General features: G+C 35.2%; 2 protein-coding genes across 4 annotated transcripts; one reads left to right on the forward strand and one right to left on the reverse strand.

The window, feature by feature from the left end:
• Positions 1-19,206: 19,206 nt before the first annotated feature.
• LOC115975871 (protein NSP-INTERACTING KINASE 1-like) lies at positions 19,207-22,710 on the forward strand. The gene is made up of 11 exons (XM_031096910.1): positions 19,207-19,583; positions 19,677-19,809; positions 19,959-20,030; positions 20,126-20,269; positions 20,384-20,455; positions 20,547-20,606; positions 20,700-20,797; positions 20,927-21,076; positions 21,197-21,538; positions 21,632-22,011; positions 22,162-22,710. Exons 1-11 carry the CDS (start codon positions 19,481-19,483, stop codon positions 22,480-22,482), a joined length of 1,875 nt encoding a protein of 624 aa, XP_030952770.1. The 5' UTR covers positions 19,207-19,480; the 3' UTR covers positions 22,483-22,710.
• Positions 22,711-22,768: 58 nt separating this feature from the next.
• Positions 22,769-26,015, reverse strand: LOC115975873 (F-box/FBD/LRR-repeat protein At1g13570-like). Of its 3 annotated transcripts, none has more exons than XM_031096913.1 (5): positions 25,849-26,015; positions 25,372-25,522; positions 23,583-24,518; positions 23,320-23,478; positions 22,769-23,206 (listed from the first exon to the last, which is right to left on the reverse strand). In XM_031096913.1, exons 3-5 carry the CDS (start codon positions 24,402-24,404, stop codon positions 22,937-22,939), a joined length of 1,251 nt encoding a protein of 416 aa, XP_030952773.1. In that variant the 5' UTR covers positions 24,405-24,518; positions 25,372-25,522; positions 25,849-26,015; the 3' UTR covers positions 22,769-22,936. The 3 variants fall into 3 exon arrangements, with proteins under 3 accessions (XP_030952773.1, XP_030952771.1, XP_030952772.1); XM_031096911.1 differs by having other exon boundaries at positions 25,372-25,551; XM_031096912.1 differs by lacking the exon at positions 25,372-25,522.
• Positions 26,016-27,240: the final 1,225 nt, after the last annotated feature.

Here is a 27,240-nt window from a genome sequence, read left to right on the forward strand (position 1 = left end):
GAAACGGTATAGGACCGAAACCAGGACAAAAGATCTAAAATATCCAGGGAAAGCTGCTGTTATTGCCATTTAATGCTCTGAACCTGACAGAGCCGCATTCTTTGGCTTTTACAACCATCCCCAACGACTTTGGGGGATAGGCTGATGGGACAAGTATCAATTTTGGAAAGATTGACACTATACGTGGACGAAGGACAATGAACGCAGGCGAATATAAAAGGAAAAAGAAGTAACCTAAAAGGGGGTTGGGAAAAATGGCCAGAAACCAGAGCCTCCCAGCCCACCTCCAGGAGAAAGACTCCAGGGGTGTAGGAAAGCTTAAGTTCATACGAACACCGCGAAAAACCCACCGCCTATCGAACAAGGCCTAGCCTTTCAAACCCACGCTCTACAAATGATATTGTTAGGGGCCTTTTCACGTGCGAACCCGACACTGTTACGGTCCGTCACGAATCGCGTCCTTACAATTGGCGCCGTCTGTGGGGAAGGCTTGTGTGTTGGTATAGGAAGTGGGTCGATAGAGCTTCTTCGTTATATCTAACCGTCGGTTATAGAGTTCTAGTATAAAGTTCTGTTAGGGACTATGTTTCTTGATTAGGGGCTTGGTTGGGGAGCCAACTCCCTTAAAGCCAAGGTCCCCTGTAAAGAGTAAACTAGGTACCTTGTAACGTTAACCGTATGGATAAACTCTAGGGGCTTGGTCGAGGAGCTAACTCCCCTAAAGCCAAGATCCCACACAATGAGAAAACTAGGTTTTGGACAGAACCAAGGCATTGCATGGTCCTCGGACCCAAGCCTCAGGGGAAACCAACTACCTGGATGTGGAAAACTAGGTTTTGGACAGAACCAGGACATTGCATGGTCCACCGGACTCAAGCCTCAGGGGAAACCAACTACCTGGATGTAATGAAAACTAGGTTTTGGACAGAACCAAGGCATTGCATGGTCCTCGGACCCAAGCCTCAGGGGAAACCAACTACCTGGATGGGAAAACATTTTGGACAGAACCAAGGCATTGCATGTCCTCGGACCAAGCCTCAGGGGAAACCAACTACCTGGATGTGGAAAACTAGGTTTTTGGACAGAACCAAGGCATTGCATGGTCCTCGGACCCAAGCCTCAGGGGAAACCAACTACCTGGATGTGGAAAACTAGGTTTTGGACAGAACCAAGGCATTGCATGGTCCTCGGACCCAAGCCTCAGGGGAAACCAACTACCTGGATGTGGAAAACTAGGTTTTGGACAGAACCAAGGCATTGCATGGTCCTCGGACCCAAGCCTCAGGGGAAACCAACTACCTGGATGTGGAAAACTAGGTTTTGGACAAAACCAAGGCATTGCAAAGTCCTCGGACCAAGCCTCAGGGGAAACCAACTACTTGGATGTAATGAAAACTAGGTTTTGGACAGAACCAAGGCATTGCAAAGTCCTCGGACTCAAGCCTGTGGGGAAACCAACTACTTGGATGAGGAACCAACTATTTAAAGAAAAAACTATGGCCCGTAAACCTCGAAATCCCTCCAAAGAGAACTCCGCGTTAGCAGACGGGTTAATACCTTGATTGCGCGGATTCCTCGGTCTACCCTCGGATCCCCAGTATCAAAGGGGTTGATGCGATACGGCGCAACATATTACCCCAAAAGCACAACCAAAGTCCCTCGCTACTTAGCTACCCTTTCAGACGAATTATTTAGAGATTATCGTTCTCGAACATTGGTCTAGCATGCATCGCGTAGTACTCAACGCTTATCCCGGTTAGTTCCAAGAATTTAATTTATTGAAAGTTACCATTGTTATACTTGATAATATTTATGAGTTTAAATTAGTAGGAACCCGTGTTAAAGCATTTTTTCTGCCTGGAATATCCTTAAGGGCAAGCTTGCATTTAATATTCATGCATAAAGTAGTTGTTACGGAGAAGAAAGATATGTAGGGAGAAATAGACACATATTTTATTAATACAAAGGAACAGTACAGTGTACAATGAAAAGCTGAAACAAGCTTACACTAAAACTGACTACATAAGTAAAGGAAAATACAAGCGAGTGGAGAGAAGGCCGTGGGGACAGCTCAGAGGAGAGGTTGGCTACTGCGCCAAGTTATTGTCTAAGGAAACCATTCCTCGACACCTCTGCATGCCCATAACTCAGGCAGCCAAAGAACCTGACCTCAGGCTAACACCATCTACAGAAAAGGTGCTAGGAGCTTGAGGTTGGGAAGCCCCCACAAAAATTTGCCTGCCACAAGGTAGACAGTGCTGATGGTGGAAATTCCTTCTTTGGACATACCGAAAAACTGGCATGACTAGAACCTGCTTCGGATTTTGACTAAAAGAGGGAAGAGGACCCCCTCCCCTATGACGAAATGGAATGCTCCCTTGAACTTGCACCTCCTTGGCCCGTACCTCCCTACTCTGAGTCTCGGGGGGACATGACGCCTTTGTGGCGGAGGGAGCTCCTTTTTCCCAATCTCTGCCTCAAGCATGATGAACTAAGGGAGGAATCTGAAGGATTTGTGTGTGAAAAGGAGCAACTTTCTCTCCTATTTATGTTAAAAGATAAGGTGGTGGCATTTAATTCGCGCAGCGTCCCAAGGAACGCTACAGAAAAAACGTCTCTGGCTCGACTTCCAACGTCGTCTGCAACCCTGAGGTTAAAGGAGTCTCGAGAAGGTGCACCTCGAACACTGGGACGCCAAAAGGTACCGCGTGATCAAAAGTTATGGAAACACCTCTTAATTTGTGGGCCCAGTAAATTCGCGGCCCAGGCCCGTTCGGCATATGGGCCCAGGGACAGAACCGAGGCCTTGTATGGTCCTCGGACTCAAGCCTATGGGGAAACCAAGTACGAAAAATTATAAAAATTACAAGTTTTTGGGCAGAACCAAGGCCTTGTATGGTCCTCGGACTCAAGCCTATGGGGAAGCCAAGCACGAAAAATTATAAAAATTACAAGTTTTTGGGTAGAACCAAGGCCTTGTATGGTCCTCGGACTCAAGCCTATAGGGAGGCCAAGCACGAAAAATTATAAAAATTACAAGTTATTGGACAGAACCAAGGCCTTGCATGGTCCTCGGACTCAAGCCTATGGGAAAACCAAATACTTGGATAAGAAAAGGTTTGACTCTCATAAGAAAGGTTACTTGGTAAAAATGTCAGGTCACTTCATCCACGGCTTAAACACCATAAAATGTTAAGGCCAATAAAGGTGTAAGGAAAGGGGTGGAACGCCCCAGCATTTAGTCGTATAAGAGGGCTATTCATTTGGTAGGGGATATGTCCTCGGACGGCTATTTCTCACACGGCATCAAGCCTTCGGTTCTCTCCTCGGCTAGTTCCGGGTGAGTACTATTTTTTACGGGTCGGCCTTATTGTGCCAAGCACTTCTATTAAAGCTATGGCGACATCATTTTATTATCAAATATTTTGGTCTTAGTCGTCATTGATTTAGATGCTATATTATTGTGCCGAGCAGCGCTTGCAAATTTATGAAAACATAGAGACATAACATGCGAAATAAGGTAGACAACAATTTTTATTAATATAAAAAAAATCATTACAACATACAAAAAGGGGCTCAAACGAGCCTATACAAAATGTAAACTGCCTAAGCAACCATTACATCTGTAGTACAGAAAAGTAAACTGTCAAGCGTCTTTTAAACTCGTCTTCAAAGTTTCTCCAATCTCTGCCTCATTGCTGCTCATACTGAGAGAGGGACTCACTTTAAAAAAGAAAATGAATGAAGAAGAAGGAAATAGTAAGGAAGAAATCAATGACGAAGATGAGGGGGATGAATAAAGAAGATGGAGGACATGAGTAAAGAAGGAGGAGAAGAAGAGAGAGAGATGAAGAGACAAAGAGAGGAACAAAAGATAGAAAAGAAACAGCACCAGGGCGGAACTGGTGCTGGGAAGACAATAAGAAGAGGGAGGGGAAGGGCACCAAGGAGCAAAAGAGGGAGAAGCAGAAGCACTTAGCCCCTGCCTCCGCCCTGACTCCTAACACGCCGGTGCCATATTAGGTACGCTCGTGAGGAGCCGGATGGTAACGATCTTGGGTGTTCTCGACTCAGTCACGTCGAAAGTTTGACGTGACGAGTCCCTGCTTCGGATTTTGACTGAAAGAAGGATGAGGTTGATTTTGAGTCTTCGCCATCCTTGTCCCGATCGAGCCATGATAAGCTTTATCGGAACGTGGCGTTTTTGGGAGGGGTGGGACTTTTGCATCCCTTGTTGTTATGGTAAAGTATTTTACGATTAAGTGTATAAACCGGCGAGTAAACCGAATCTTAAGGGAGGCTAAGTATTCCAGAGTCGCAGGAGGATGAAAAGGGATTTTCGGTAAAAACAATCACCTCCTCCTGTCCTACTTATACAGAGGGCGGAGCGGGGGGCATTTAATAGGTTCAGATCTCCAAAGGAATCAGCAAACCCAAACACGCCGGTTCCGCTTCTCCATCCCATCAAAATAAACCGTCGAATTAAAGTAGTCTCGTAAATAGTGATTATTCAAAGCGCGTTTTGGATACCCCAAGCGATAAGAACGCCTCAAGCGCGAAATTAAAAACTATCTCGTAGACCGGTGAATCTCTTGGGCATATGAGGAACCGCCAGCATGTTTAATAGGCCGAATAGATTGGGCCACAGGAGAGGTTTGGCATCACCAAAACCCCCCTTTCCAACCAAGAGGTTGGACAGCCGGGTTTTGAGGGGCTATTGTGGGGCCCAAACGATTTACGGGCCGGGCCCATCTACCTGGGGAAAATCCGAAGGCCCAAGCCGAGGAGGGCTATGGCCCAAACTCGACCAAATAGCCTATGGACATCGCCGAGGACGGCTCAGTCCTCGGCAGACCCAAAGTTCCCCCTCTGAAAGGAGGGCAGAAACGGTATAGGACCGAAACCAGGACAAAAGATCTAAAATATCCAGGGAAAGCTGCTGTTATTGCCATTTAATGCTCTGAACCTGACAGAGCCACATTCTTTGGCTTTTACAACCATCCCCAACGACTTTGGGGGATAGGCTGATGGGACAAGTATCAATTTTGGAAAGATTGACCCTATACGTGGACGAAGGACAATGAACGCAGGCGAATATAAAAGGAAAAAGAAGTAACCTAAAAGGGGGTTGGGAAAAATGGACAGAAACCAGAGCCTCCTAGCCCACCTCCAGGAGAAAGACTCCAGGGGTGTAGGAAAGCTTAAGTTCATACGAACACCGCGAAAAACCCACCGCCTATCGAACAAGGCCTAACCTTTCAAACCCACGCTCTACAAATGATATTGTTAGGGGCCTTTTCACGTGCGAACCCGACACTGTTACGGTCCGTCACGAATCGCGTCCTTACAACCTTTATTTTTGAGTTGTTGGAAATTGATATTATGAATTACTCTTTTACGTTATTTATATTTTTTTTCCCTAATTTCAAGATACTTCATTTTGTTAATTTTCCCATTGCTATTGTTCCACCTTGTGATTCATTATTTCTATGAAACTCTTTCAGTTGAATACATCTGCTTTTCCAGGCCAAGACATTATTGCCAATCTGTCCGGCAATGGACCGAATGAGACTTATCAATGAGCAAAACGCAATGAACGTGACCAAACAAGTCAATATGGTAATTTATGATTCTAGCCTGTTTGTCCATCTTATCACAATATGTTTCAAATTTGTTAAATAGTAGAAATGAACGTTCTTTTTGGATCTTTCTAATGGGACATTTTCAATTCCTTTGTAATAGTATGATGCATATACACAGGAATGTAGGTTAGAAGATGACGAATAACATTCTAACAGAGAGTGTGACAAAAAATAGCATCAACTTGTGATGATTAGTAGCTATTGCATCCCCACTTACTCCACATCTTTGTGTTACAATGCATAGGAGATCATAAGTTAATAAAAATTGAAGCCATTCTAGGCCTTAGACTAGTCTTAATCATGAAATTAGAGCTATGATTATGAAGAGTTTGTGGCAAATTTTGTTTTTGAGTTTAATCTTAGTGACTCATGTAGAAGACTTGCTGAAATAAAAATGATATATAATTACCCCCATCTTGCGACTCTCTTTGCATAGTGAATAGGATTGGATTATGTACCATGATTTTCTAAGTACCAACTTAATCTAAATCTCGAATCTCATTCAACTTTAAAGTAAGTTTGGTAATAAGGTTGCTAGAACAAACTGAAAGCAATCATTGCTTGAACCCAAAGCTATACCAACAGACATGGTGGGTGAAGTAGAAGCAGTAACACCTTTGAAATTTGAATGACACAAAATTGGTACTTTTATGGTAAAATTCTTTAATAAATCAATTTTTGGAAAAGTTTTATTAGAAATTGAAAAAGTTGTCAAAAATTTTTCAATTTTCGATAAATTTTTTCCAAAATTAGTTTACTATTGTGTGCCCTTAAGGCACACATTAGTAAAACCCTACAAATATATAGAAAGAGAGTTCTATCAACGGAAAACGGACAAACAAAAGTATGACTTAAAGACAAGGATTTGGATTTCAATCTTTATTTTAAATGACTAGAATAAAGTATGAAATGATAACTTTTTTTTTGGTTAAAATCTTTTAAAAAGATTTGAGATTTAATAATATATGGATTTGAAATGAACCCTGTGTCAGATGTCATTTTGAATTTATAATATCAAAAAAAAAAAAAATTATATTGAAAAATAACAAAATCTCCAAACTCTTATGATCATGTGTGGTTAAATTTATATCAAATAATTTATATAATAATTTTTCTCAAATTTATTGATTTTAAATATTCAAATCCAAACACAACCATGAATCAGTTATGAAAGGTCCCTAAAGACCATGGAAAACTCCACGTTGAAGGCAGGTGGGCAAAAGATTACCCTGATTTGGAAAAATAATAATAATTATATATAAATTTTTAAAAATTTTATGAGTTGTCTATCCCCAAAAAAAATTTGTGACCACCTAAATTTTTTTAGGTCCAACAAAATTAAACTTTGGTCTCCTTAATAATATATTAGATCTTCTCAAACAAAATGAAAAAGCCCAAAAAAGATTTTATTTAACTAAAATTTAAAAGAGATGTAATTTGTAGCATTGATTATTAAACTGCAATAATTTCAAAATATGAAAACTCATAAAAAGAAATTATGAAACTTTATGTATTTACTTGTTTTTTTTTTCTTTTTCTTTTTTCAATATATAAAATTTCCTTTTTATTAGATTTTCTATAATTAAGTTCCTTACTTGGAGCGGCCACTGCTAAAAACCACTAAACTTGCATCACTTTATTTATTTATTTTTACAGAACCAAACATAAGGTGAATGCTTAGTGACCTTTCTTTAGGAGGCAGATTTTCTTGAAGGAAACTAAAAAGGGTAGAAAAAGTAAAAGAGAAGCAAGGTGGACAGAGAGCCAAAGAGTAATTATTGTTTTACAGTTAATGAGGATGCAAAATAGGGGGAGAATGGGACATGGGTCAAAATTGTTATACAGAGATGGATATAAAGTGAGCTGATGAGTCTTTTTCATGATGTTAAAACATCATTCACTGCAAAGTAGGAAGATGGACCAACGTGTCCCTTCAAACAAGCTCTCTCTTATAACCCATGTTGGTACTTTGTACAATCACTGTCTTTTATTAGCGTGTGAACATATGAAATCGCTTTTGCTTTCCTGCCCATGACCCGCCATTGTCACATTATAATGTTACACCTTATAACATAGAATAATGGTTTTCTTCCTTTTTCTTTCTTTGCTACAATAATTAGCAAACTTTGGTTCCATGGTGTTTGAAGAACTTATCCAGTGATCTCCATAATAGACTATGCCCATTGAGGTACTAGCCTCCCTTCTCAAGTTCTTACATCATACTACTATATTTTTGTTTTTCATGTTTTTATATTAAATATTTAATATACAACAATATTACAAACACACTCAATTTTACACCCAATTTCATAACCTATTGAAATAGTCGATTGTGAGTGGTGAGAAAAAAGTAGTGAGTTTATGCAAAAAATTGTGAGCACAAAGTACCCATCCCTCACAATTAACTACTTTAGCATGTTGTAAAATTGAGCATGTCCCTAAATTTATTCTTTAACCTAAAATATTGGCACTTTAAAATGTTATTGTTATTTTTTTTTAAATTATTATTTGTGATTGTTAATTAAGCCTTGATCTCCTACGATTTGTGTTAGGTGCCTTCTTTCTGCATGTAACCTCAATGTTTAGGCTGGTCATTTGCCTTCTAATACTAGTGCATCATAGAAGAAAATGATTCAATATTCTCGGTGTATAAGATGATGCTTGAAAATCATTTTGCTGGAAATAATATCATTTTTAGAACCAATTACTATCATTTCAAACGTCAAATAACTTTGTTTAGGGCAATTTAACCATTACTGAGAGAGAGCTGTAAAAGAAAAATTAGAAGAAGTGTGAGAAAAACTTAAATATATAGCCACCGAAGACCACACATAAAAATAACTAATTAAATAACTTAATCATATAGTTAATGGCTATTGAGAGATGCTACGTCTACAATATTTTTACAACAAATCATGGGTGGTTAGTTGTTATTGGTTCAAATTTAAAACTAACACTAAGATTACCTTTTTACCCCAACAATAACAACCAGTAACAATTTGCCATTTAAGATTTGTTATAAAAATGTTGTAGAAATGTTGTAGACATAGCATTTCTCAATGGCTATTATTCAAACTTCTCATTTAGATATCGCTTTAAAAAGAGTGTTCATGCAAACTTTTGAAAGGTCAGAAGTTCTCCAATTAGGGGCACACAAAAGATGCCCCCATTGTGCTTAGGAGGCACTTCTGTAATAATATCACTGACATCATTATGGAAATGAATAAATATATATCATTGAGACGTTTAATTGTAATATTAACAATTAAAGACACGTTTAGAAGATTATAATAGACACTGTAATGTAATAGATATTCCTATGGCATAACTATTCGGTTGTTTGATTATGTTTTTATTAAAATGAGTAGTTATTCCTTATGAATAACTATTCTTCAAAATAAAGAATAACTATTCTTTATCAAAAGTACTGAATATCTATTCATTCATTTTATATAATAACTTTTTAAAAAAATTTCCTAAAAAACCATTAGTTACTACATCTTCAAAAGGAAAAAAAAAAAAAAAATTTCCTTATTGTTAACTATTAGCTCTATTTTGAACACCTTAAAATAAGTGTATTTTAAGAAATTTGACTTAAAAATAATTTAATTACACCTTCTTTTTATACTCTACTAAATTATAGATGCATATTCAGGATTCTATTCCTAAATGGTCACCAAACTAATGAATAGTAATACTTATCACATTCCAACTTAATGTATTTATTGTAATACTTATTCCTTTTCCTCTGTAATAATCATTACAGTGTACCAAACATGCCCTAAACATTTAAGGCACATGCATGATACTATGAAATGAACATGGGAGATTATGAAGTGTCTTACTTCTTAGAACCACTAAAAATTAACCCAAAAAGAAAAAGAACATAAATAATTTTTTTTTCTTCTTAAAAAGTGGAGGACCATGGTGATTAATATATATGTAAGTGTTGTGAGTAACACATATTTGAGTGGAGGGAAAACTGTGGGGAGTGAACTCTGAGCAATGGGGACAAGATGGGGTCTAATGCTTGTGAACAGCACTGCAAGTCTTAATTTTGCAGACACTGACAAAGCAAGAGTCATGTGGCTATGTACTTGAATTTGTTCAAAGGAAAATAACAGTGGGGTGGAAGTGATAGCTCATCCTTCCATTCAAACCTTCAACAAACTAAGTAAACAAACGTTATTATTTCCTACTCATTTGGCTATTCCAGAACTGGCGGACAACATATACTTGCATTTGATAAAATTCTTATTATTATTCCCTCAGTGACCTTTGCTATAAGCATTAGATCAATACAGGCATGTTACCACCTTGTTATTGAACTAAGCTAATAAGCATCATTTTGCTTACCCTTGTCAATGATTATATATAACAACATGAGCAATGATCATCTAAATTAGTGCTACCTAGCTACCATTTCGACTTTTAATATAACTAAAGACAAAGTTTTTGAATCCAAAAAAAAAAAAAAAAAAAAAGACAAAGTTTTTTGTGAATCAAATTGAAGGAGTCTCTTTCAACCTATTACATGACGATGCAAATTATTTGATGTAGATGACTTAAACCATTTAGCAAATCACATAATTTTTAGAATTACACACTAGTTAAAGTCACCAAGTAACAAAATAGAAGAAGAAAATTCTGTCCAATAACTAATAACTAATGCTTTCAACTTTATAATGGGGTCTATCTTGACAGTCAATATCTTTTGGATCTGCAGAGTAATAACTAAAAATTCCATTAGTTCATTATTTTACAGAGGCATGAAAATTATCTTAGTACTATTCTTCTATAAAATTTGTTGAGGAATGCTAAAGACACTACAAATTTTATCACATAAACCTTTAAATTGATATGTCACTAATAAACATAATTTAGATATATATATATATATATATATTATGTTATTAAATTTCACTACATAAACCTTAAAACTGATGTATTACTACTAAAATAAATTCAGACATTTATTTATTATATTATTTAAATGACACTAATCATATTTATTGTTAAGTCAACTTATAAGTATTTATAGTAAAATTGGTAATAGTTCTAATATATTTATAAAATTTGTTTGTAATATGACGCAACACCTTCAATTAATGCAATAACTAATTAGCATTCAAACTTGAACTTATGAGTAAAATCCACCTTCAGGTAGTGACGAAGTCATAATTTGAATTTAGAGAGATACAAAGTTGTTGATTTTTTTTTTTTTTTTTTTTAATTATGAGTAAAAATTATCACACACACATATACATGCACATAACACACTAAAATTAACAATATTAATATATAGAAACTAAAAGAACTATTTTAATCAATTTATAGTTTGGTAAATTAAATTTAATTTCTTACCCACAAAATTTCACAAAAAATAACAAGTTATTGCCAAAAAAATTGTTTTTAAAAATTAATTTTTAGAGGTAATAGCAATGTTTTTTCCTTCTCTTTAATTGAAATTATTGCTTCCTTATTTTATTTTTCTCTTACCCTTACTTCCCTTTGGTTTTGAATGCTGAAGTTATTGATGAAATAGTTTTTTTTTTTTTTGGTTATGTTTTCTTAATAATGTTTAGAGGAAAGTGATTAATACACCGATAAGAAATAGTGAGATGATCCAAATTGAGGGAAACCAAAAAAGCGTAGAGAAACACCCAAAATAACATTAGTAGAAATAATAAAAAAAAGGACTTGACAATTAAGGAAGTAATAAAAAAATATGACTTCTGTGTGGGGATTTTCCCGCACAAGCTGTTTGTCCGCTTTGGGGAGCCAAACCCGCACGGTTTTGTTCTCGACCCCGAGTGTGGTGTTTGAGATTTTCACCTCAGGCACTTTGGCCGATATTAGCTTGACACCCTAGTCCCACATTGGTTAGAGATGCGCTCCACGCATGCCTTATAAGCTCTTGGGCAAAGGCATGGTGTACCACCACTACGCATGTGTGGTAGTGGTAGAGGCATGCCCCTGGAGGGTAACAAAGCCGTGCGGGTATCATGCGGTGCGGACATAGCAGGGCTAATCCCACTCTTGCCCCAAAGCGAACAATACTCTTGATGGGGCACATCCCCTCAAAAGCGCCTTTTTGTGTAGGGATTTTCCCGCACAAACTGTTTGTCCGCTTTGGGAGCCAAGCCCGCACGGTTTTGTTCTCGACCCCGAGTGTGGTGTTTGGGATTTTCACCTCAGGCACTTTGGCGGATATTGGCTTGACACCCTAGTTCCACATCAGTTAGAGATGCACCCCACGCATGCCTTATAAGCTCTTGGACAAACAGCTTGTGCTGGAAAATCCCCACACAACTTCTAATAGAATAGAATGAAGGAAAAAAAATATATGTGACCGGCACAAATTAATATGTTGAGGATCCATAGCCAACCCAAAAACATTTGGAATTAAAGTTTTTTTTTGTTTTCTTAATAATGTTTGACAAATAAAAAAAAAAGATAATTATCAATTACTTTTTTTATAAAATATGCCAACAAGAAATACATATTAGAGAAACAATTATATCTATATAAAAATACACTAAGAAAAAAGATGAGAAAAAATCAACTATGCTAACAAGTGGTGGATTTTTTTTTTTTTATTTTTTATTTTTTTTTATTTTTTAAATGTGAGAGAAGGATGACGTTTTCTTACGTAGGAGGCATATTTTGGTTTTTATTAAGGGGACCATGCCAGACCAAGACATAATATTATGTTCACCGTAAAATTGTGAGAGTTACCCAAATATAAGTGTCTTATTGTTGAATTAAATCAAGGTGGGTTATGTTCATTGTCTTTGACTCTTTGGATGGAATAGTGTTGAAGTGGTAAATTAATGAGGTTGTTGCCAGTGAGATTTTCATTTTGATGAAAATTTCCTCCTATGGAAGAAATATCATAGGCTACTACTCCTGAGTCCTGAGTGTCTATATATCTTTTGGTTTAAAAAAATTAGATATAAGTTAATTGTTTTCTTTATTATTGACAAGTTGCACATCCAATAAGTTTTAAACCTAGCTATCAAGTACATATAGAATTATCATATTTCTCAAAAAAAAAAAGAAAAAAAAAAGAAAAAAAGTTTAGAACTATCATTTGTGGCTGAGACTCATTCTCAAAGTTAAATTGAACATATAAAAATGTCCCTTTTTTAATTAATAATATAATTTAAATGGTAATTTGTTTTTTAGATTAAGAGTGAGCACTCATAGTTTTTAGGGTAACTCCAATTTATTTAAATGCAAAATAGGAAAGTATTAGTCAAAATTTATTTAAATGATGATAAATGTACGAGAGGTGTAAAATTTAATCGACTCATTTACAATCTGGTAACTTTGTCTCACATCCAAATAGAAGCTGAACATTGATTCGGTAGTGGAGCCGAGGAGGACCCCAGCTAGGATACGATCATATCATAGCAATAGGGGCCTATTGAATTGCAAAAGACATATATTGATGGTTGATCATGATACATGGTCTATGTCACTCAAATGGAACATATCTTCTTCACTCACTCACTCATTCGGTCTAAACTTAACACCTAACTACGTCATGCTCTGTCTGCATGTCTTCATTAGTATAAATAGTGTGCCCGTGATGTTTACCACCCAGCCTAACTAGTTCAATTACGGAACAATTCTTATGCCACCCCACCACAACTCTTGTTTCATCACTTTGTCACACGACTCCGATGTAATTGACTGAGAGTTATTATAATACTATAATTTTTACTATATCATGTTTCACAACTATTACCGCAAATTATAATCGGTGGTCATTTTCACACCAATCATCATCTTTTTTTTTTTTTTAAGTATTTATAATTTGTCACATTAGAGTTATGGTAAATTTGTGACATAAAAAATTATAGTTTGAAATTTTCTCAATAGACAATCACTTTCACATTAATCCATTATTTTTTTCTTTACCTTATCAAATTCGCAAAAATTGTATCCCTACATTTTCTCATTAATTAAGAAAAGGAATTAACCCATAGTTAGGCAACGATTGGGTACGAGTAATGGCACTCCACTGTGAAAGGACAGTCAAGCCAAGCCAAGCCATTGCCAATCACATTAAACCACATGTTAAAAGTGAGCAGTCCATGCAAACTACTTTGCAGTTTGCACACGAGTCATGTTCTGATATGCAGTCTAATTTTAGTATTTGCACGTGCTGGTCACCCTAAAATGTTAGTTCTCACGTACAAAAAGCTGAAAAGGACAAACCATATGCCGACAAATAGTGGGTTTAAAACTTTAAACTTTTATCTTGGATAATTATATCCAAAATCGAAGTTTATGGTCAGTGAGCATCTAAACTAATTGAGATGCCATTTCTTGAGGTAATGTGAAGAAAGGGACAACAAATGCCTAGCTGTTCCCAGTTTTTTTGGCCCTTAATCCATGGACATTTTTGTCACTGCCTGATATTAAAGAACTCTGTTTTATTCTTCTTTTTGGTCAAAATTTTTTTTTTTTTTTCTCTTTCTTTTTCTTAAGTATGATTGGTAATTAAGATGCAAATGGGTTTCTATCCCTTTCTAAGCACCTAGGAGGTGCCCGGATATGCAGGTTTAGTGATAGAACAAGTTCATTTTAAGGCTGTTAACAAATGGGTTTTGGCTATCATCATCATCTTGTCTGTCTTCTATAAACAATTCCCTTCAAAACTTGAGCTTTATATTATTTTAGTTCTTTAACAATGTGAAAAAAAAAATTATGAATAAATAAATAAATAAACAGAGAGGTGGCAGAGAAAAATAACATAAAAAATTAACATCATTTGGTCTTATTACCCTTATCTATAACATTAAACCTTAAACAACTACATTTGTATCGTACTATTCAGCTTTATTTATCCTGTATGTGCTATGATGTTATATGGTACATTAACTCTACTTTATCCTTGGACTAGACATAAGGCCATATTAGTATAGCTAGTAGGGAAGGTAACAAAATTTTAGCTTTTGGAGACCAAATCATGAACCAAAAAAATTTACAATTTAAGAATGAAAAATATACTTCAAGAATAAACATACTATGAAAAATAAAATTGGTGCTAGCTTAATATTAAAAAAATATAGAAAAAGCAAATGGATAAAATTATTATTTCACAATACATTTTAAATCAATCATTTTTAAAATGGAATTTGGCTTTTTTTTTTTTTTTTATTTGAATCTAAAAAATAATCTATGAATGATGCTATATTAAATGCATATATAGTATTTCCCTTTAAATGTACAATTGAAATAGCCCTTTAGAAAATCGTCTTTATTTTCATTGCAAAGTCTAGTTTTAACAATATTTATGACTTAAAATCTTCATCTTTTAGTTGTAAGACAAAAAGAGTAAGCACACTTACAATCACTCTATAAATATGTTGGTATATAAGTTGTTGATTTTTTAATTCTTACCAACCATTTGACACATTTTAGAAAGAACTATTGATGAATAGAAAAGCATATGTGTGCTTTCAATCTCTATTACCATCCCCAATAAAGATTTGTAGGGAAAAAATAAATAAAAAACAACTCATAGGAAATATTGATAAAAAAAAAGGGGAAATGTATGTGCACACATACACACACATAAGAGTATAAAACTACTGTGGGGCTAGAGAACTTGTGATCCCGGTCCACTTTGCTTTAGGGCCCAAGGCCTGAGCCGAGAAGAGATATTGCCGAGAACATACAGTAAAAGTCCAAATGGCCTAGAGATCCTCGGCATCCCAACACGCTCCTGAAAGAAATGACAAGTATGGTATATGAACAGTTTAAGGAAAAGCTGAATACCTCCACATTGATGGAGAAAAGACTCCTGGACAATATGGCGACAAAGGACAAAGGAAAGACTGTCATTACTGCAATTAAATACTTTGCGCCAGACAGAGCAATGTTTTTCAGCTTTTACAACCACCCCCAACCACTTTGGGTATGGATTGATGGGACAAGTATCAGCCCTGGAAAGCTGAACCTACACGTGGACGTTGGAGGAAAGGTAAAGGCTAATATAAAAAGAGAAGTAAACAATCTAGAAAGGGGGCTGGGAAAAAAGGCCAAGAACTAGAGCCTCCCAGGCCATGCCGAGGAGAAAGACTTCTTGAGCAAACATGGTTCACCTCTGTATAAGTACCATGACCAACCACTGCCTAGTGACCAAGGCCTAGCCTTTCAGCCCACGCTCTACAAATTATATTGTTTAGGCTCTTAACATACGAACCCAATACCATTTTTGAGGTCGTTACAAATTGAGTCTTTACAAGTACTTATATAGAAATAAAAAAGTGAAGGCCTGTTTGTCCTTAATTTTCTATTAATATACTAATTAATAAAGGATTTTTCTTATTACCCAAGGATTTTATTAGCATAAAACACACACACACACACACAAACACTTAGAAACAATTTTTAAACATGTTTTATGTTAAAAATATTTTCATTAAAGAAGAGCCATAAGTTATAGATTAGTTGGCCTTTTTTATTTATTTTTTATTTTATGGATGTGGGATTACTAATAAATCCTATTGCCTCTTCTTGTCTATGAACTTTTTTTCTTGTATAGCCGTATCCAGGAAGCCTTGTGCTGTTTTATTTTTTCGAAATCAATTTTATGCGATCTAAGTATACACACACCACATACTCACATTGGAGAAGGGATCTTAATAACCTTGTTATCTTGGCACACACTGCAATTGACTCTCATATCTCATGTTGGGGTAATAACTCAGAGATGTTTTAATATAACACAAAGAGACATTAGTTAACCTAAAAAATTTAAGTCCAATTATGTTACGTTAAGTTTGCAAATTCATTATATTTTTATCCATACGTGACATCTCTCACATTTGCATATTGAACCACAATAAGATTTTGGATTAATAAGATTGTAAAAGTTGAAGAAATACTTGCAATAAGAGTAAGTGGTTCAAATTTCCTAGAGTATTTGACAAACTACAGGTTAAGAAAAGCTTGCAATTGGAGTGAGAGGTTCAAATTTTCTCAAGAGATTGATGACACTAGAAAGGACAATGCAAGAGATGACCATGAATGTTAAAAAAATCAAACTTCCAAATAACATCTAAGATTCATGCTACAAACACAAATAATTTCACAATAATTATGTTGGTAAATTTTTACTAATTCTTATATGAACCCACCACTAACATCACTTTTTATCCATCACTAACAATTTATTACATCAATCAGATGTGAAATTTTTTGTGTATAAAAACTTTCTCTAACATATAAAGGGAAAAACCACTAAGTTAATTTTGAGTGGTCTGGTGGAGTAAGGTGGACCATCTGGTTAGGTACATTCACAAAGTCACTGCTTACTGTTTCATCCACATACCGTTATGAATAGAATCTATAGATCATATATGTGATTACTTTTGTTACTTTATTTACTCCTACTGTGGAAACTTAGCTCCACTCGCAACCATAGCACGTGTAATTACAAACACATAGCAGCAAAAATCTGATACTGGTTTTACTTTTTACTGTTAATGCTATTTATATTAAACTTCCCAAAATGGATGGTGAATGAGTTAGATGGATCTGAATCCTGATCATTGTCTGGGAGTTAAAGTGACATTTTTTTTAGAGAAAGTTTTAATTTATGGTGTCTGCTCTTGATGATAGGTTTTTATCATCAAATTAAAACACCAATCAGTTTTTGGTGTAGGTGGGGATTGAACTCTAGATCTCTTATTCAATCATCAGAAACTTTATTAGTCGAGCTAATTGTAACTCATAGTTAAGTGACATTTACATTGATACGAGTAATGTTATATATATATATATATATATATATTAAAAAAAAAATCACAACAATTTAAGCAATAAGTTTTTACTGGTTCTCATTTAGGCTCACACTACTTACATCACTTTTTTTATTTATCACTATTAATTTACAACATCAACTAGTGTCAAATTTTTTTGTATCTATAACCTTTTTTCGTTAATACCAATAAGACATCTACTATCATGAATAGTGTGTGTGTATATATATATAGGGTTTGGTTAATGATTGCTCTTAGATCATTTATTAATAGACTATTTTAAGAAAATTTTATACTATTTTTATAAGAAATATAGAAATTGTTAAAGAAATCAGTTTATTTTTTTTTTATTTTATTTTTTTTTTCTATAAAAAAATTTCTAAAAACTGTCGATTGAGCTGCTAGCCTTTTGGGCTAATAATCTCAGTTTATTGATATCAGTTTATGCACATGTTTGTGGTAATTGCAAAGGACTTAAAAGCCCATTTTGACTGCCCCCAGGTAATGGGATGAGCCAGTAAAGTAAAAAACAAGAGCAAATATGACTGAGGAGGACTCTTTTAAACGCGCCTTGGACAGGGGCCGGAAATAGCATCAATCACTTACTTCCATAATTTGGAGAGAGTGTGTGTCCTACCTTGAGAAAGGAGGAAGAATGGCAGCTTTTGCTTTTTAAAGTTTTTATCTTTTGAATAGATTTTGAAGAATGACTGTCTGCTGAAGTTATATAAAGCAAGAGCATGTGTGAATTGTTAGCTCATAGTGCTTTGTGGAATCTATAAAGGCACACCCAACATTATAACAGCCTAAAAGAAACCAAATTATGTAAAAAAATATACGTATGGCAGTACATAAAATTATATTTAAAATTTGAGGGAATATTAAAGAAAAAAAAATTAAAAAAAGGAACAAAGATCCGCAAGGGTCATAGATAGTGGGTGACCGAATCCATCATCAATCTCGAGCCCAGTACCTTGAGATTCCCACATTCTCAATACCTCAGAAAAGAAAAGGACTGTTGTATTTGGGATTTTACTGAGTGGCCAAATTCAGGGAATGTTGGATTCCCCACAGTGCTAAGCAAGGCATTTCCATCCAAACCCAAAAATTAACTGACCATTTTATGATGAATAATCCAATAATATATATATATATATATATATATATAAATATAATAGAACAAATTTCACGATAAATTTCATTATTATTGTTAAAGTGACAAATTATAATTAGTAAAATAAATGCGATGTTCTTAATGGTTTCATATAAAATTAATATTATACTATTCATAATCAACCACTTGAATGACAAATTGTGAAATCCCTCATTTTTGTAACATTATTAAAATAAAAGAGGGGGAGAAAAAGAAATCCAGTAATATTTCTACATTGACATATTTAAACAAGATAACTCACTATTGACCAAGAAAGAATTTAGTTCCCCAATGTGTGCATGTCATACGTATATTTTAATTTTTGATTCACTAATCACTATAATCTTCTTCTTTTTTTTTTTGAAAATACTAATCACTATAATCTAAGTGTTCATATATATATATATATATATATATATTATATGATATTTGTCACGCTTAAGTGCTTTTTGCTTTTAATTGAAGCAGTGGGGAGTGGAAAAATAGCACACCTCTTTTAGGCCAATGCATGATTAACACTCCAGGTGAATTTCCTATTCTCTCCTCTATATTTGATTATTTTTGTTCTTTTAAGATAGAGTCCTCTAGATTTGATTATTTTTGTTCTTTTAAGACGGAGGCTATTATATAATGTTCTCTTTACAACATCCTCACTCAATGACAAGCATGCTAGTTCCCTTTATGCAACAACAAAAAAGAAAAAAAATACTGTTTCTTTTATCTTGGGTCTGACACAAGATTTTTGGTGAATGTGATTCAGAAAAGCAGAAGTGCGTTGTGATCTGAATGTTACCTTAAACAAAAGAAACCAACTTGAGGGCTGGTTTCTATCTAGTAACTCCATCAGCCACCATAAGCAGGCTTAACTCTCTGTGAGCACCTGGTTGTAGTAAATTTTCAATTCAATGGCAATGATAAGAAGAGAAGTTTGTCTATGTTTTGTGGCTTTTCTATGTTTATGGTCTTCTGCAAATGGATTACTTTCTTCCAAAGGTGTAAACTTTGAAGGTAACTCTAAAATATTCTTTTCTCCTACTGCAACAATGGTGTTCTTTAGATGGTGGAAAATAAAAATTTTTCATCTTGGTGTTTTATTTTCAGTACAAGCTTTAATGGGAATAAAAGAGCTTTTAAAGGATCCCCATGGTGTCCTTGAGAATTGGGATGCTGATTCTGTTGATCCATGTAGCTGGACTATGGTCACCTGTTCTCCAGAGTTCCTTGTCACTGCCCTGTAAGTCTTATTGCAATTCTATTCTTTATATATATATAAGAAGTGTTTTCAACACTGTATTGTTTTAAAATTCTCTCTTTCATGAAAATATCAAAATTCATATAAGAAAAGAAATGTGTTATGAAGTCTTTGAAATGGTCTTGTTGCAGAGGTACTCCTAGTCAGAATTTATCTGGTACTCTATCTCCAAGCATAGGCAACTTAACAAATCTTGAGATTTTGTAAGTTCCCATATACTAGAAAAGCAAGTTGAATTCTTCAAATTGGTTCTTGTTTGTAATTGGTTTTAAATAGTATGTTGTGCACTACTTTGCAGGCTCTTACAGAACAACAACATTACAGGGCCAATACCAGCAGAGCTAGGGAAGCTCTCAAAGCTTCAAACGCTTGATCTTTCTAATAACTTCTTCAATGAGGAAATTCCTCCCTCTCTTGGTCATCTGGGAGACCTCCAATACATGTAAGCATTTCTGAGTTAAGACTTGATGCTCAAAAAGTTTTATGTATAAGAACTATGATAAAACTTATTGTTCCTGGGTCTATATCTGATATGGGTTGCTTGAACTGGGTATAGGCGGCTTAACAATAACAGTCTCACTGGAGCATTTCCGTTGTCATTGGCTAGCATGACCAAACTTGCCTTTCTGTAATTCTCTTGACCTCTTTTTGTGTCATTATGCTCAATTCTATTATTTCCATAATTGGAATGTATTTCTGAAGATGGTTTTATTTTTCAGTGACTTGTCCTACAACAATTTTAGTGGACCGGTACCCAGATTTGCTGCTAAAAGTTTCAAGTAAATCTCTCTCTCTCTCTCTTTGTGTTTGAGGAAAAAATAGAATCAAATTCTAAAATTTTATTGCTCCTTCTTCCATTTCAATTTTTGCAGCATTGTTGGAAACCCTCTGATCTGTCCTACAGGTTCTGAACCAGACTGCAATGGGACAACACTCATGCCAATGTCCATGAACTTGAATAGTTCAGAACGTATGGAATTCTACTTTGATTGCCCGAAATTTGTTCTTAAATAACTCAATTCTTATTTCCCCCCAATTTTCGGTTTCATTGTTTTTTGTGTAACTTGTGGATTCTGACCTCAATTTCTTTGCACTCTAGCTACTCTACCTTCTGGCGGACCTAAAAGGCACAAAATAGCCCTTGCCTTTGGCTTGAGCCTCGGATGTCTCTGTCTGATGGCTCTTGGATTTGGTTTATTACTGTGGTGGAGGCAAAGGCATAACCAACAGATATTCTTTGATGTTAAAGGTTGGTGATATATGATAACACTTCACAAACCTAAGCATTTTATATGACATCACATGTGTTGGGTGTACTCAATAAGAACTGGCTAAGTTATATGCCATATCTCTTCTCATGAAATTTCAGACCGGCATCATGAAGAGGTATCCCTTGGAAACTTGAAAAGATTCCAATTCAGGGAACTTCAAATTGCGACGAACAACTTCAGCAGCAAAAGCATACTTGGAAAGGGTGGTTTTGGAAATGTGTACAAAGGAGTTCTCCAAGATGGGAGTGTTGTAGCTGTCAAGAGGCTTAAAGATGGAAATGCCATTGGAGGAGAGATCCAATTCCAGACTGAAGTTGAAATGATCAGCCTAGCAGTTCACCGAAACCTCCTTAGGTTATATGGGTTTTGTATGACACCCACAGAAAGGCTTCTAGTTTACCCATACATGTCAAATGGCAGCGTTGCTTCTCGTCTCAAAGGTAAACATGTTTACAGACAAATAAGAATAAGAATAAATGTTATGTTGCTAAATGCACCAGCATTGCTGATTAGACTCCAATTGATTTTAACAGAGAAACCAGTGTTGGACTGGGGCACTAGGAAGAGAATTGCCTTAGGAGCTGGCAGAGGACTTTTGTACCTTCATGAACAGTGTGACCCAAAGATAATTCATAGGGATGTGAAGGCTGCAAATATATTGCTTGATGACTATTGTGAGGCTGTGGTGGGAGATTTTGGGTTGGCAAAGCTTTTGGATCACCAAGATTCACACGTCACCACTGCAGTGAGAGGAACAGTGGGGCATATAGCTCCAGAATATCTTTCCACAGGACAGTCCTCTGATAAAACAGATGTCTTTGGATTTGGCATCCTTCTCCTAGAACTTATTACAGGCCAGAGAGCACTAGAATTTGGAAAGGCAGCTAACCAGAAAGGTGCCATGCTTGATTGGGTGAGCACAAATGAAATTTTACACATATAGATTTCTCTCTCATTATTCTATTATTGACTATCTCTTCAGGATGATTATTTATGCTTACTTATCTGTTAAAAGTCTCCTCTTCTGAGTATCATTCATGTTGTGTGACATTTATGATAACAGGTTAAGAAAATTCATCAGGAGAAAAAGCTTGAAATGCTTGTGGATAAGGATCTTAAAAGCAACTACGACCGAATTGAGCTTGAGGAAATGGTTCAAGTGGCACTCTTGTGCACCCAATACCTTCCAAGCCACAGACCCAAGATGTCAGAAGTAGTTCGAATGCTTGAGGGTGATGGCCTTGCAGAAAGATGGGAAGCTTCTCAAAGAGTAGAATCAACCAAGTGCAAGCCCCATGAGTTTTCTGCATCAGATAGATATTCCGATCTCACTGATGACTCTTCATTGCTAGTCCAAGCAATGGAGCTTTCTGGCCCTAGGTGAATTCATTCCAAAATTGATTCAATTTTTTTTTTGAAAGTTAGAGATAATTGAAGGAACAAGTTATAGTTAAAGCTATTCCACAAAAGTAATGAAGAACGGAATTTTGTGTTGTATAATAGTGATTTATAGAGTTCCGAAGGGCTTTGATGTTTTCTTCAATTCTCAATTGTACAGAATATTTGAGTAACTGACATTTTCAGAAAGTAAAATTTCTTATTGGTCTTCTTATTGATGTATTTTTTTATTAAAAAAAAAAACTATGGGAATTACCAATAAATCGCTGAGCTTTTAAGAAATGTTCATGACTTGGCTTTTGCTTATTCCTCAAAATCTGTTGCGAATATACAACCCAAATATCTTAGTACATGCTTTTGCCTTGAGCAGAAACTGGTTCAAATTGCTACAAATCTTTCAAAGTTTGCATAAGATACTTATTGAACATAGGCAGTAGTGCTTATGAGCGTAAGCTGATAACCTTCACATGTTCTGAAGCTGGTTCAAACTGCAGCAACACTGAGTTGGGAATTATTTCGCCTACGTATGTTACAATAGTAATGGTCTCCAGCACTGGCGAATGAGCAAGAATAAACTTGATAAATTCACATTCATGATTTGTGCTCAGTAAACCTCTTATCTTCACTACTTTAAGATTGTTGAAGTACAAGTCTACCAGGCACTCTGCTCTTTGAAAATCTAGGAAAGAAAACCCACATAATGGGCTCACCTGAAACAGTCAACAAAATATTGTCATACGAAAGTCAAACTCTTAACATTAAAGGAATTAGAAATAACAATTTCAGCCAAGAAATTAAAAAGGAGAAGAGAGCCTAAACTCACTGAAATTATGAGTTCCTCTAAACTTGGGGAGCTACAAAGGATGGAAAGTAAGACCTTGACAACCTTAGAACTGTCTAGTCTTGCGTCCCTTAGGTCTAGCGTCAAGAGATGGTTGAGCATGGCAGGAAGCCTCTCTGGTACATCATTATAAGCAAGAAACTACAAACAAATGCAAAAAGAAGAAAGAACATACAAGAAAGATGAGTTGTGAAGTAAGCACAGGTAAAAAAATAAAAAATAAAATAAAAAAGAACGATTACTACCTCAAGAAAATTACTGGACAAAATAAGCTTGTTAATACCATGTAGACAACCAATAACCCTGACCAAATTGCAGGCTTTTCCTTGATCAGAGTGCCGGGGCTTGACCCTTAAGCAAATATCAACAGTAGAAAGAAGTGGAACATTTTTGAGACAAATATCTTCAAATTTGGAATCGATTTTCAGATACTTTAGGTTCAGATTGCTGATTTTAAAAACAGTTGAATGATCAATGTTTATCAATGTCAATCTCTCAAGAACTGGGCAGTTAACAATTAAACTTTCTAGTGTATCACTGCTGATGTAAATGTGAGAAAGATTGAGGCTTATAAGAGAATTCAATCCTCTGAATGTAGGAGATAGCATGATTGTGCAACCATAAAGTTCCAAGCAACTTAACTGTGGACAAGAGAATACCTCAGAAGGTAACTTAAAACGCTTAATAGAGTCAAACTCCTTAAGAATCAACTCCTTGATTCCTTTATCTGTTAAAAACCAAATCCACTGATCCAGATCACAATGATTTGGCATGCAATAAGCAGCAAGCCTAAACTTCTCTACTGGGCCACCATGATTTGATTGGACCTGATGAATGATTTTCAGAATTACTTTCCATCTCAGTACTTTGTCTGATAAATAACTGGGGAAGCATTTATCATCAATATTGAACCGTGAAAGGCCAGTCCATTTATATCTCCACTTACTTGATAGGATGCTAGTTCTCACAGCTTCTTTTAATGGTATGTGCACAAGAATGGTGTCTAATACATCCCATGGTAGGTTGCTAATCCTATCAATGTTTGTGTGCCTTATCATTTCAGCCATGCCAGGCTGAACAACTGTTCTGACTTTCTTTTCAACTGATTCTTCAGATGAACAAATTTTAACAGATGTCAATTCTTCAATAAAGAAGATACTTCAGATGAAGAGTGAATTAACCTACGGAAAGAATAGATTCAATTTCAAACACAAGGTACAACAGGAAAATGCTCAAACTTATCAAAAAATTAATGCAGGATGAGATGAAAAAAGAATATCAACCAGACAATATTCATTAAAAATAGTGAACAGATACTTCATGAGAGATAATTAATCAATCTCAGCAGCAAAATATAACTTCACCAAAAACAGTGCCAATCAATTTTATTTCTTATAGTGCAGGATAGTACTACCAATGGGCTTAATTGATTTATTCTTTTTCAAACAAAAAGAAAAAGAAAAAGGAAAAAAAGAAAAAAGAAAAAAGAAAAGGCAAAGCAATTCATAAGAAATTTAACGATCTCTCATGATGCGCAGGGCTAGCAAAACACCCCTACATACTACATAGTTCATCTCCTAGTCCTTTCCGCCCATAAACTCAAAGCCACAGTGCCATTTACCAGAGTTTTATCAGCTAAGGCCAGTTGTCATTGTGAAACTGAAAAATGAAAATGTTCATACTGATTCCCCACCAAACGCCACTTTTTCATATGACACGTCACATATCAGAAGTAAGCAGCCTCACATGCCCCAAAAGATGACAGGACTAACCACAATGAACAAGGGAAGCAATATCCACCATCATGAAAGGGAGGCATTTGGTACTATTGCCCCAGCCTTTTCAGAAGCAAGAACAATGTTCTAAGCCACTATAAATTGTCTCTAATAAGATAAAGATGTATAGAGTGTAACTTGGGTCATATTTAGCTCTACTAATAATAAAGAACAATAAGATAAATATGAGATCCCAGTGTTTTAGTCTAATAATAAAGAACAATATCATAGAGAGGTCACCATAGGTTTCAAATCTTACAGTATATATAATATATATAGGATGCAACAAACCCAGATCATCCACCCCTTTTTCTCTGGGTGTGTGTTTTCTTTTAAGTCAATTTGCCTCGGGTCAAATACCCAACTCAAGTACAAAGTAAAACCCATATTCCTTTCGCTCCATTCGGTTGCTGAAAAAAAAGCAAGAACATAACAAAACCTGAAAAATCAAGGACAAAACTTCAACCCTCAATCAGATATATGACACTCCAAATTCTCGTTTATTTTCCCAAGGGAACATTTCTAAACAAAACAAAGGAAAACCAATCAAAACAACAATTGGGCACATGCCATCTTCAAAAATTCAAAACAATCAACAAACTCAGCACCCATTTATCAACCAAAAAAACACTCTGAGCTAATAATATATACATAATCAATAAACATGTAAGCACACATAATACATGCAAAAAAAAATTGAAAATATATACAAAGAAAAGGAGAAGAAGATTATGACCGTGGCATCAAAGAGATGATCAGTGGTGGCGGCTACTGAGATTGAAGTGGAGGCTGTGCCATACTGGCAACAACCAAAGAGGATTCTTTGTGCTTTTTTAGGACTTAACTTCGCTTTAGGTAGTTGGGCTTGATACATGTATCCAAGAGACCAACCCACTTGAAATTCTTATTTCCATAAAAAGCCGAAAACTAGAGCGGCTCGCTTTGATGTACTTGTACTTTGTTTCCGCAATTATCGTTTGTAATAGTTATTACAAATTATCGTCTGTAATAGGAATGGTCTAATTCTTCTGTAATTGTCTCTCAAAAATAATAATAATAATAATAATTCTGTAATTCTTCTTAAAAAAAAAAAAAGTATTGTGCAGTTTGGTTATATTTTTATGGAAAATGTTATATTCATAATATTTTTATAACTCTTTCATAACAAATTTAAAGTGAAAAGTTGTTGCTTACTTTTACTATAGGTAAGAAATTAATTTTAGTGGTATTTACAACATTTGGTACACAAACAACACTAAACAAGAAAATAATTGGTCAATAATGAGCTATATGAGACAACTTATCTACAAGGAAAATTGCCAAGTCGAAGAGTACTAATATAAAAAAGAACAAAGTTTGGCTATAAACTTAGTTGTAGTTCTAGGCTATAACTTTACTTAATATCTTATTATTGAATGTGAATTTGACAAATCCACCATTGCATTATATTTTTTTCTTATATCTCCATGCTTCAAAATTTTCAAAAGATCAAAAATCAATAGTTATGTAATCAATCAATTGTTTAAATTAAAAGTTTTTCTAGTCTAAATTTTATGTATAAAAAATATGTTTATTAATCATATAGTAAATAAAATCGGAATGACACAAAATGTGATATGTGTGTTAGGAGCCTAAAGAACATGCAATCCAACGGTTAAATTTTTAAAAGATCTAGTAATATTAATTTTTTTTAAGGAAGTTGTAGGCTTAGATTATAACTAAGTTTGTACCCAAACTTTGTCCTTATAAAAAAATAAAACTTATCATCATATCAAAGTTATGGTGGATGACAATATTTCTTACAATAAAATTAATTTATTATCATGTATCTCCAAAGTGTAAAATGACAGAAAATTGCCCACTAATAAGAAAGTAAAAGGGAAGACAATCTCTTGTAAGACATGAACAACACGACAATTGATGATGACACAACAATTAGGGGTGGCAATTCGTGTTTGTGTGTCGAGTTCGTGTCGTTTTGAGTCATGAGTATTAGACTATATGGGTCAACCCTAACCCGACATGTTTATTAAATAGGTCAAGATTCCTCAGCCCTAACACAACCCATTTATTAAACGGGTCAGTTGTGTCGATTCGTTTATCAAATTTTATCAAAACAAAAATAATA

This window comes from Quercus lobata, chromosome 2 (assembly GCF_001633185.2).
Source record: "Quercus lobata isolate SW786 chromosome 2, ValleyOak3.0 Primary Assembly, whole genome shotgun sequence".
NCBI lineage: Eukaryota > Viridiplantae > Streptophyta > Magnoliopsida > Fagales > Fagaceae > Quercus > Quercus lobata.

What these genes read in the sequence shown, in the direction of transcription:
- LOC115975873 (XM_031096912.1), bottom strand. Translation starts at nt 24,404, where the DNA reads ATGGCTGAAATGATAAGGCACACAAACATTGATAGGATTAGCAACCTA. An exon ending in TGTCCAGTAATTTTCTTGAG is followed by an intron (nt 23,479 to 23,582) that starts GTAGTAATCGTT and finishes ATTTGTTTGTAG; the next exon opens with TTTCTTGCTTATAATGATGT. An exon ending in TAGAGGAACTCATAATTTCA is followed by an intron (nt 23,207 to 23,319) that starts GTGAGTTTAGGC and finishes TGACTGTTTCAG; the next exon opens with GTGAGCCCATTATGTGGGTT.
- LOC115975871 (XM_031096910.1), top strand. Translation starts at nt 19,481, where the DNA reads ATGGCAATGATAAGAAGAGAAGTTTGTCTATGTTTTGTGGCTTTTCTA. An exon ending in CAAAGGTGTAAACTTTGAAG is followed by an intron (nt 19,584 to 19,676) that starts GTAACTCTAAAA and finishes TTTTATTTTCAG; the next exon opens with TACAAGCTTTAATGGGAATA. An exon ending in CTGGGAGACCTCCAATACAT is followed by an intron (nt 20,270 to 20,383) that starts GTAAGCATTTCT and finishes AACTGGGTATAG; the next exon opens with GCGGCTTAACAATAACAGTC.